The sequence below is a fragment of the Echiichthys vipera genome (assembly GCF_963691815.1).
Source record: "Echiichthys vipera genome assembly, chromosome: 21".
NCBI classification, from domain to species: Eukaryota; Metazoa; Chordata; class Actinopteri; order Perciformes; family Trachinidae; genus Echiichthys; species Echiichthys vipera.
This window is the reverse complement of record NC_139846.1, coordinates 18637270-18647936: the sequence shown is the minus strand read 5'-3', so window position 1 is coordinate 18647936 and position 10667 is coordinate 18637270. Positions and strand designations below refer to the sequence as shown.

Sequence of the window (10667 nt, the reverse complement as noted above, 5' to 3'; positions counted from 1 at the left end):
ATGTACAAAGGTTTACAATGTGAATATCACCAGATCATAATTGCAGATACCCTGTCTCGGTCCTCTTGTGAGCCAATAAAAAGTGGAATATATAAAATAATATAGAAATGTGAAGTGGTGGAGCTCAGCAGCATCACACATGCCATCCTCATGTTTTATTTTTCTGTGGACAGAAGACAAAATGTCATGCTCATTAACCATGTTGCACTGTGTTTTTAGTAAAAGCTGCAGTGTGTCTGCTGTAAGTTTGGTACCAGTTCTCTCATCATAAATAGTAATCAATGCTCACAAACATTTACTTTAACTGTCTGGGGGTGACATTTTCTATAGCCCTGCAAGGCTGTTTGTCAAAGACCACACCAAACAATCCCAGTTACCTCTGTATGAAGAATGCAGCAACACTATAAAAGACTTTACCTTGAGATTGCCGAAGAGTTTCATTAGCTTGGGTGTTGGTGGTTTTGGCCCAAACAGAGTCAAACCTTTGGGCTTTTCCTCGTTGGCTTTAGCAGCTGCGGGGCCTTTGGCTTTGGTCAGTTGCCTTCACACAAAAAAAAACAGATAAATCCTTAATGGGCTGCATTTTAGAATTGAAATTGCAGTGTATTTGTAGTATCATGAGGATTTGACTAAGGTTTTTGGAGGTTAGTACTGATAAATGACAAAAAAAACAGCTTTTGCATACCAAAGATGTTCCAACTGTGAATGACTCACCTTCCCTTCCTGGCCAGCACTTTCTGAGACTCTGGGTAGTGCACCAGGATGTCAAACAGATCTTTCTTCTCCAGGACAAAAAGGTTAGCGAAGCCATACGCTTTCACATTAGCTGTGCGCCTGTTCCCTCCATCTTTGGCAGACTGCAATAAACTGTAATGGGGACAGAGGCAAAAACATCAGTCTCTGGAAATCTATGTGGGAACTGCAGCGACAGTACAACAAAATACACCTCAATGCTACAGCCATGTACTGTACTATAATTTAGCTTTATTCAAAGGTCCCATATTATCCTCATTTTAAGGTTCATACACTGTCATCGAGACACTGACTGGCATGATATGATAATGAAAACGAAGGGTAAAAAGTGACATTTTATTTTTAGCTCTGTGATTTCATGTTTTAGTTGTCACAGATCACTAAATGCAAACTAACCTGATTTCTCCAAACACACAGCCGGCCTTCAACGTGACGAACACAATACTGTTGTCAGGTCCTCCCACCACCTGCACCGCTCCACTTTTGATGATGTACATCTCTTTACCGATGTCCCCCTGCAGAGGAGAGCGCAGGACAGGAACACAGAAGTCATCACACTCCAAAAGCAAATACCTTGGGCACATTATTGGTTATTTGCACCGTTATGATGACTGAGGTTTATTTTTTAAACAGACATACGCACCTTCTTCACAACAAAGTCTCCAGGTAGATAGACGATAGACTTGAGCCTCAGCAACATGTCCACCAACATCTGCTGGTCGCAGCCCTGGAAGAGACAATACCTGGTGAGTTTTCAGTCCTGGATTCAGATGGATGTGTATGACTCTAGATGTTTACATTTTCCTAAACCCAATTTAATTTAATCGTCTTAAATCATAGGAAGACGCGGGAAGTGCATGCTGAATCACCTGAAACAGTGCGATCTTCTGGAAGGTGGCAAGGTTGATGTCAACAGCGATGGCAGTTTTCATCACCAGAGGCATCTTGTCAAGCAGCTCGGACTCATCTGGAGACGACACGGATATCTTTACATATACATATATTGTCATTCCAAGAGAGGCCTTGTTTTCAGTGGAGATTAATTAATTAGTGTCTCATGCGGTTTTCATTCTGATAAGGACACATTTCTGGTATATAGGTTTCTGAGACTAACCCAGCATGCCCTGAGCTGCCCAGGTGTAGTTGTACCAGGTCCGGACTCTATTCTGGACCACCTTGGGGATTGAGTAGGTGTTCATGTAGTCAACACAGCCGTCCATAGATGCCCGAAAATATGTCTTTCCTGCTGTTGCTGCTCCTATGACGTCTCTCATCTTAAGAGAGAGAGAGAAAGAGAGAGAACACTCTGAAGGTAAGCTTTTGGTAAGACGTGCAATATGACAGCTGTGACATGACATGCATTATAAATTAAGCTTCAGTTCAAAAATCCTCCTCCTACCTGTCCAATCAAACTGGAGAACACAAAGACGCCAACGAAAAAGTTGGTCATCTGAAAGGTAATTTCAAAGGTGGTTACAGGCTCTGGAAGCCCACCGATGTTGATCAGACTGCGGACTGCATAGTAGTAACAGCGCAGGTACCTGTGGAAGGACAGAGTACATCTCCATGTTAATAAAAATACACACAACACAGTGAGAGTGGAAGATTTCAGCACCATGGACAGAGACACCGAGAGGGTTTGTCTTTCAGTGGGTTCAGCACGACGGAGAGCTCCCAAAACACCGCTAACATCGATTATCACAAACATCGAGCAACAGTAAAAGTTACATACGCATTGCCCTGTCCATCATACACCCATGTGGTCGATGCGAAACCTCGGGACTTTGAGGCGACATAATATGCACAGGAGTTGATATGGAGTGCGAAGAGCAGGTAACCTGTGGTTCGAGCCACTCTGCGTTAGAAAGAGAGAGAGATTAGATGGAAGTGACTGGATCCATGTGCAGAATGGGACATTTTAGTTGCATTTTTGTCAAGATACAGTACTAAAAAAAGATGATTAACAGTGTGTATAAAGGCTGTGCACACAGCAGAAGGTGCATTACGGAACGAATAAAAGTAATGAGAATTCAGTTAATGTCAAATCTGTGGAGTGTGAGCAGGTGTGTCACGTGGATATTTGTTACACAAACAATTCAGTTACAAAGATTAAATGGCAAACAATCTTATGGGGAATCAACTCAGCAACTCAACAGCAGAGTTCCTCTCATGGCTTAGGGTTTACACACTGTTCAGGGGATAGGATTTAAACCAGTTTGGATTTATTTCTGTCACTGTTTCAGGAGCATTTACCTCCAGATGTAGGCCTTGGCCATGATACTCTCCAGTCGATCACTGAAGTCAAAGAAGGAATCGATCTAGAACACACAAGGTGAGAAATATGAAGCCTATTCAAAGGCAGGTTTCTCTTCATTTACATGATTAGTAAAAGTGGTGGGTCGGCTTCCTACCCTGATAAAGCGGTTGATGCGGTAAAAGGAGGAGAAATCAAAGTACAGGCAGAGAAGGTCAAAGGGGATGATGCCGATGAGATCTATCTAAAATGAGGAACACAGGAAAACTTTGTAAAACAGGTTACACAGTTGAATAGGGTAAAACAAATAACTAATGGATATCACCAGGAAACGTCCCCATTGGATTGCCGACATTAAGAATTTCTGTATTACAGGTTTTCTCAGGTTATGTTTATATGCAAATGAGACATCATCTAAATACCAGAACAGAAATCCGAATCATGCATATAGACAGGTTCAAAATTCTTATATTTCGTTGACAAATTTGAGAGAGAGGTTTTTACTGAGGGGATTTTGGTCATCACTGCATATATCAGAAAATACAGCCAAAGCCCCCCCCCCCCCCCCCCCATGTTTTTCAGAACAAAATGTTAACTAAATCCAGCTATGTAAGATATATGAACACACCCCTCGGTAAAAACCTTCAGAATATAGATAGGGATAAAACTGGAAAGCTTGATGTTTGTATGAAGTGCTCATGAGGTGGAGATTCCTGGAGTACAAACTGCCTTTAAAGATGAAAGAATAACTTAATACAGTTGGGTAGTTTGGTCAAGAGGTTCCCAACCAAGGAGCGGGCTCTTCTATAAAGGGTTTACCAGATATATCAGGGGGGTCATGAGATACTAAACAAAAAATAATAATCTGCAAAACAAATTAGGATTTTAAGAGAGTAAATGTCTCTTTGAATTTACTGCTACCATAGCTCAGAACTAGTAGCTATCAGAACACTGCAGAGTGAAACATACAATATGACTCAACAAAATGTAGTGGAGTAGAAGTCTAAAGGTGCATACAATGGAAATGTAAGTAAAATACAAATGACTCAAAACTGCATTTAAATTCAGGACTTGAGTAGACGTACTTACTTACTTTCCACCACACCACATTACAGTCTCACCTTAAACCGCAGTGATTTCCGATAGTGTGCCTTACACATCGCTGAATTGTGCTGCAGGGGAATAATACTCAGTGTTTCAGTTCAGCTGGTTTAAGATTACACACAGAACACTTAAGGCCACTAATAGCCAAATGTGTGATGTTTCATAATGCTTTGTGACTTACAATGATGTCTCCAGCTTTGACAAACTGTATTCGGGGCTGCCAAATTACGATGTCGATAACATTCACCACGTCGCTAAGAACATCAAAAAAGATCCAGTAGGGGTTGGAGTTTTCGTTATGGTACGGGAAGACCATACGGGCAGTGCAGAGCCAAATGTTGTAGTTGAATGCCACCCCTACCAGGGACAACCAGGCAATATAGCGACGATCTGGAGAGAGACAGACATACAGATTTTTGTGTGTTCGTTTAATCTCAGCTGTCCTGTTCCCTGTGTGCACCTCACCTAAAGGATCTAGGGTCTCTCCCACCAATTTATCCATCAGTTTCTCGGCTGGTTTGGAGAGGATGTCGAAGAAGGCGCAGCTGGGATCTGGGAGGAACTTCGCTTTCTTCCTTGCCTCCTCCGCCAGCCTCTCCTCCTCTGCTTTCGTCTCAGCCTCCAGCCTTTTCTCCTCATCCTTTTTCTTCTTCTCCTCTGCCTTTTTGGCTGCCTCCTCTGCCTTCTTTTTGTCCGCTTCTTCTTTTGCTATTCGCTCCTCTTCCTTCAGTCGGATGTAGTCCTCCTTCTTCAGAATAGGTGCTGGGCAGGTAAAGAGAGTGACGGACAGTTAAAAAGAGCCTTCAGCTACCAAGCTCCTCTCTTGTGGAACCAACTCCCAAGTGTTATTCGGAATACAACACTGTCCCCATATTTAAGAGTAAACTTAAAACTTTCCTTTTTGATAAAGCTTACAGCTAGGACTTTTGAGTCCCTAGCAATGTTGTTATTCTTTAAATGATTTTGTTCTGCTTAATGATGCTGCTTTAGGCCCTATCTGCCGGCATAATCCTCTTCCAGATCCTCTGAGCTTCTCTCCTCTCTGTCTGTATCGTTCCTGTCTATATAATGCATGTTACTAATTCAACTTCTTCCCCGGAGTTGTTGTGCTTTGTCGTCTCGCAGGTCTTTGCTGATGGTGGTGGTGCCTGCTGCCGTGGTCCTGCATGACGCTTCCTGCTGCTGTTATAATCCATCACCTTAGCTGTGCTTGTTTCTACTATTCTGCTGTATTAACTGCCATTACATATAAGTCATATTCACATTACTATAGATATTATTATAGTTACTGGAAGTGTGTCTGTCTCTGTCTTTGTGTCTTTCTTTGTCTCTCTCTGTCTGTCTTTTCTCTCTCTCTCTCTCCTTTTCTTCCTCCCCAACCGGTGCAGACAGATGTCCGTCCTCCACAGAGCTGGGTCTGTCCGATGTTCCTGCCTGTAATAGGGAAGGTTTTCGTTGCCAGCATACTCTACGGGGGAATTATTGGGTCTATTTAAATGTTGATTAAGTCATAGAGTGTGGCCTATACCTACTCTGTAAAGTGTCCTGAGATAACTTTTGTTATGATTTGTGATGATTTGTTCTTATTTCCTGTCTGCATGTTAGTCTGTACTGTACATGTCCATACTTACTGACAGGTGGGGTGATTTCTGGTGAAGTGGCATAAGGGTCAATGGCTTTCTGACTGAGAATCTCTGTCCGCTCTTTTAACCTCAGGGCCAGAGTTCTGAGCTTGTCATCTGTGTAACGGAAGTAGACAACAGGAGGAGGAGGGGGGGGTTCCTCTTCACTGAAACCAAGGAGCAAAGTAAATAAATAAAAAAAACCCAAAGGTGAATTAAGGAATAATGCAGAAAATGTGTCATTAAATCAGAGAGGAGGGAAGTGAGGGGGGTGAATTTGGGAATTCAATTTTGAGCAGGAACATTTTTAATAAATGGGGCAATTTTGTGGCAGTGCTCAAGTTAGTAGTCACTATTAATCTGCTAACACTAGAAGAGAAGCAGACAGACACACAACCCTATATCAGCACCGCAAACAGGTTGTTTGGTTCTTTTTTGTTTTTTATTTGAACCTCAAAGAGAAAGAAGACCAATAATTCAGCTTTGGTTCACTTTCTTAAATCAGTAAATAGTGTATAAATCTGCAATTCTTTGAAACCAACTCCCACTTGCACGTGAATGTTATCCCTGCTTGTTCTCAGTCACAAATACCACTAAGCTCCTAATCTCCTTTCCTACTTTAGGAGTCACAGGCTGCCAAGTCAGTTTGATCATTGCTGCTGTCACTGCAGCTGACATACAGTATAAAAAAGCCGAAGCTTGTAGGCCATTTGAGGGGTGGATATAAAAAAATACAGAACCAAAAGAGTAATTCATGGGGCGATTCACTCGTTCATGGGGGAATTGAACCACCCCCACCTAAATATTACCAAATCGCCTACTGATGAAGCTAATACCTGCAAACTTGAGACATGAGGAGTTCCTGAAATAGACAGAGATCAAGGTCCAGGATCAACATATTCTTAGTCCAGTCAAGTTTACTTGGATAGTTACTAATTACTGCTAGAGTCTCTCGTGGCCTCATATGTGTCCTAAAATAAGCTGCTAATAATAAAAACACATCATTGCTTAGTTGATTTTTTAAATGTTCCAACAAAAACTAAATCACCTTCTCTATATCATTCCAGAGAAAACACAACATAATGGAAGGAGTCTTGCATTCCTGCAGGTATACGTGTTCCCAAAGCACCAATGTTGAGTTTCTAATGTTTGTTTCTCAAATTTGGATCTCAGAAAATAAATCTAAATCTAAGTCCTGTAATGTGTAGCTCAAAGTAAATTTTGAAAGCTGATCTGTCAACGCTGATATGTCCACCCATCATCTATACACATTTAAACTCTGCAGGGTCGCAGGGGACTGGAGACTATCCCGTCTCGCTCTGGGTGTGAGCTGTGGATTACACACAATACATGATGCATTCTTACCCAGCAGCCCCCTCTGGATTGGCTGGGGCAGCTGCAGCCGGAGCAGATGGAGCTGGAGCTGGAGCTGGAGCTGGAGCTGGAGCTGGAGCTGGAGCTGAACGAATAGGACAGCAGAAGTTTTTAGTGTTTTTCTAACAACTGAACACAGACACCAACACTGACACATAGGCTGAATCATACCCCGGACAAAAAGGGAGGACACCACTAAATTCTCCACTTTATCATTTGCATTACTGTAACAGAAGCTCCTTTGACTTCTGGGAGCTTTTTAATCCATGGAAATAAAATCACTTAGAAATATGAGGAAAGGTTTGGCTCCACAATCTGCAGGTAAGTGGATTTTAATTAAGATTCAAGTAGGAGTATTGACAGAAAAGGGCAGTGGAGCGTGAATTTTTTATGATTTCTAATCAAAGTGCATTCGGAAGACCAGCTTCAAAGCCACTGGGACTCAAATGTCACCCATACATGAGACTTGTCACATCAAAAAGCCATGACTTCTTAGCAGGGGGATGTAAACAGAAGTAACCTAGGCCACATGGTCAAATAGCTGTGTATTTACAGAAACAAATATTTCTCCCCCTACGTTTTTAAAAATAATGTCGTAGACACAACTCGTTTTCTAAAACGCTTTTGTTTACATGAACCAAACTTATAGGTGGCAGTGTAATGAGAAAGATAAATCCACGCAACCCATGCCATTCAGAATCCTCATTATCAACAATAACAACGAATGACACAAGGGACTTCCTGTTCCTTCCATAAGGGTAAACATGACCACTGGCCAAAAAAACTGTACACACAGGACGCATACTGTGACGTTGAGGAACCTAAAACCCCAGTACACATATTAACGTGAAAATGTAGTTTTCACAAATCTGCCAGAAACCATCGTTTACCGTTTTCCGTTTTGGTGTGAATGAAAGGCCAAACCCAAGCTCCCACCACAGCGACTTCCTGGGTGATCCAATAAGGAAGTGCCAAAAACTGCAGTTCGCAGAGTGGCCACTAGGGACAGGCTTCATAATAGAGCAATTTCACAGCTTATAAACCTATTTAAGGACTGGTACAAAAAAAACATTCTAGTCTGTATGTTTAGGTCCTATCGCCATGACAACACTAGGGGGTGAATTTTTTTTTTTTGCTAGTTTTTATTTTATTGGAGGTTAAAGTTGATGAATAATTAGGGGTGCAGCCTCTTGAGTGACAGCCCTCACTTCTCCTCGGAGGTATACGTCAGCCAGATGGACGTATCTCCCTCCCCCCAACGTCACATACATGCCCTTTTTTTTGTAAGAGATAGTTGAGAGAACAGACCTCGACGGAAAGGCTACGTCCATTTTTTTATACAGTTGCCACACCGCATGAAAACGTGTTTTTCTACGTGTAAACGAGCCCCTAAAGTAGACTATTTTGCAGTACCTTCCTAAATGTATGTACAAGGTGTTATTTCATGCACTTGTCTCACTAAGAGATACTCAAGTTCCTGTGTACTTGTTGTACTTGACACTAATGTCAGGACAATAACAAGGAGACACATGGATTGATGATCTTCCAACGATCTGCTTGCAGCCATAATGGCTCAAACAACAGAGTTCTCACCAGGTTGTGGCTCTTCCTTTTTGGGCTCTTCTTTCTTCTCCTCTTTCTTTTCTTCCTCTTGCTTCACTTCTTCTTTCTTTTCCTCCTCTTCCTTCACCTCTTCTTTCTTTTCCTCCTTGTTCTGTACCTCTTCTTTCTTTTCCTCGTCCTCTTTCTTTGGCTGCTCTTTTTCATCCTGCTTTTCAGGGGGCTTTTCTTCCTAATAATACACAATAACAGTGTGTGGACAAAGTTGTGCAACAACGTCTTGAGAGAAACAAGACACAGTCTGACCCTCAGTTGTAAGACTCGTCTATTACGTTGTAAGTGCATCCAGCATACTGCACATCCAAAAAATGTTAAGGGGCTATAACAGTTTTAAAAGCTACTCCGATAAAACCAAGCACAGGTTTTAAATTTTGATAACGATTAAGTTTTGCACACAACTACACTTGTAGATCATCCTCAGTACTGTCCCCTTCTGCAGTTTAAGGAAAATGATTGATGTCCCAGCATGCCCCTGAAAAAGCAAAAGTAAATCCACCCTTGCAAGCCAACCCTCCGTGCTGAAGCGGCTCTCCATCAGTGCCAAGTCGCCCCAGAGGCTTTCACTGATCTGAGCCACCAGTCATGGTTTACCTTAAAATACTTGAGCAGTCAGCGAGCCCAAAACCTTATTCATTTAACAACTGATTTAAATAGTAAAACCCATGAAAACTGCTAGACATCTATTTAGGAAGCAGCTAAGCCAAATGACCCTAACCCTTAAATAAGAAAGTCAAATGTGCTGATTTTACAAACCTTAAATGGTAAAAGGTCCATACGTTTTATACGTAAGATATGAGAAAGAGGCCAGGCCTTACCTTAGCTGGTGGAGCTGGGGTAGAAGGTGGGGTTGCAGCTTGGGCAGAGGGGGGCTCAGGAGCCCCCATCAACTTTTTCAACCTGCTGAACATGGTGGGGCTCGGCGTGGGCTACAGCAAACAGGTCTGCCCATGCACCTCTCCTGCTGAGACGCGTTCCAATGTGGCTCTCCGATCCAGGACACTCTGTCGTCCTCGCAATCAAATTTCTTGGAAGCATTAATTCCCTCTGGGCACTCCCCTTTCTTGTGCAGTCAACATCAGATCAACTATCACAGCCACCAATCACCGCCTGCCCTCTGGCACTGTTGACTCCAGTCCAGATACCAGTTAGACGGCCTTGTATGGTTTACGTTATCATTTCTTGGTGAATGCACATAATAATTATTAGTACCATTAATACAAGTGCATATTCTTAATAATAAATGATAATTATTGATTATTACAACAAACAGGAAACTTATTCTGCCTTTAAGTTTAATGAAATAAGTCAAACTAACTGAGTTTTGCCTCTGGATTTCACACAGAACCGGCTTTTTCAATATATTAAATCACAACATAACACATGGACTACATGATAGTAACTTCAATGTAGCTGGTGTAAAATTAGACTGTTGGGGTTATCTCAGTCTGCAACACAGACACTACTTAGTTGATTGCCCACAATGTCCCTGTCTGGCTAATGGGATTAGTTAGCACCTCTCTCTCTCTGAATTGTAACTCTTACTGTACAGACACACAGCTGACAAACAGGACAAGACACCACTAGGAGTAAACTGCTGTTAAATCAGGACATTATTTATTTAAGCAGATATTGACAGGGATCGAATCAATCAAATATTACACTGGGAGCATTACCGCTGCCAATCGTTATGATGGATAATCTCTGTTAGGCTTTTACAACTACTGTGCAAACTAAAAAAATGAAACCAATAACAGCAGACAATCATAACAAGCTGGATGGGCAGATAGATATACAACAAGCAGCTTCCACTAGAGGTTCACAGACAGATTCAAATATTGCACATATCATCAAAATAGTTTGGAAATATGTGTTTTAATACATTTGTGCTGTTTGGATCTGTTTGTCGTCTTTGTTAGGTGGAGTTAGTCTCGTCGTCTAAG

General features: G+C 41.9%; 1 protein-coding gene across 1 annotated transcript; it reads right to left on the bottom strand.

Moving 5' to 3' along the window:
• Positions 1–46: 46 nt before the first annotated feature.
• Positions 47–9678, bottom strand: LOC310963651 (cyclic nucleotide-gated channel beta-3-like). The gene is made up of 18 exons (XM_083936541.1): positions 9543–9678; positions 8701–8899; positions 7099–7192; positions 5743–5900; positions 4577–4873; positions 4293–4501; positions 4129–4179; positions 3165–3251; positions 3007–3071; positions 2486–2608; positions 2153–2294; positions 1868–2027; positions 1623–1720; positions 1397–1480; positions 1150–1268; positions 715–867; positions 418–541; positions 47–163 (listed from the first exon to the last, which is right to left on the bottom strand). The coding sequence occupies exons 1-18, from the start codon at positions 9633–9635 to the stop codon at positions 149–151; spliced, it is 2271 nt and encodes a 756-aa protein (XP_083792667.1). The 5' UTR covers positions 9636–9678; the 3' UTR covers positions 47–148.
• Between the last annotated feature and the right edge of the window lie 989 nt (positions 9679–10667).

What these genes read in the sequence shown, in the direction of transcription:
- LOC310963651 (XM_083936541.1), bottom strand. Translation starts at nt 9,635, where the DNA reads ATGTTCAGCAGGTTGAAAAAGTTGATGGGGGCTCCTGAGCCCCCCTCT. An exon ending in AATCCAGAGGGGGCTGCTGG is followed by an intron (nt 5,901 to 7,098) that starts GTAAGAATGCAT and finishes CCTTGGTTTCAG; the next exon opens with TGAAGAGGAACCCCCCCCTC. An exon ending in AGAAATCACCCCACCTGTCA is followed by an intron (nt 4,874 to 5,742) that starts GTAAGTATGGAC and finishes TTACCTGCCCAG; the next exon opens with CACCTATTCTGAAGAAGGAG.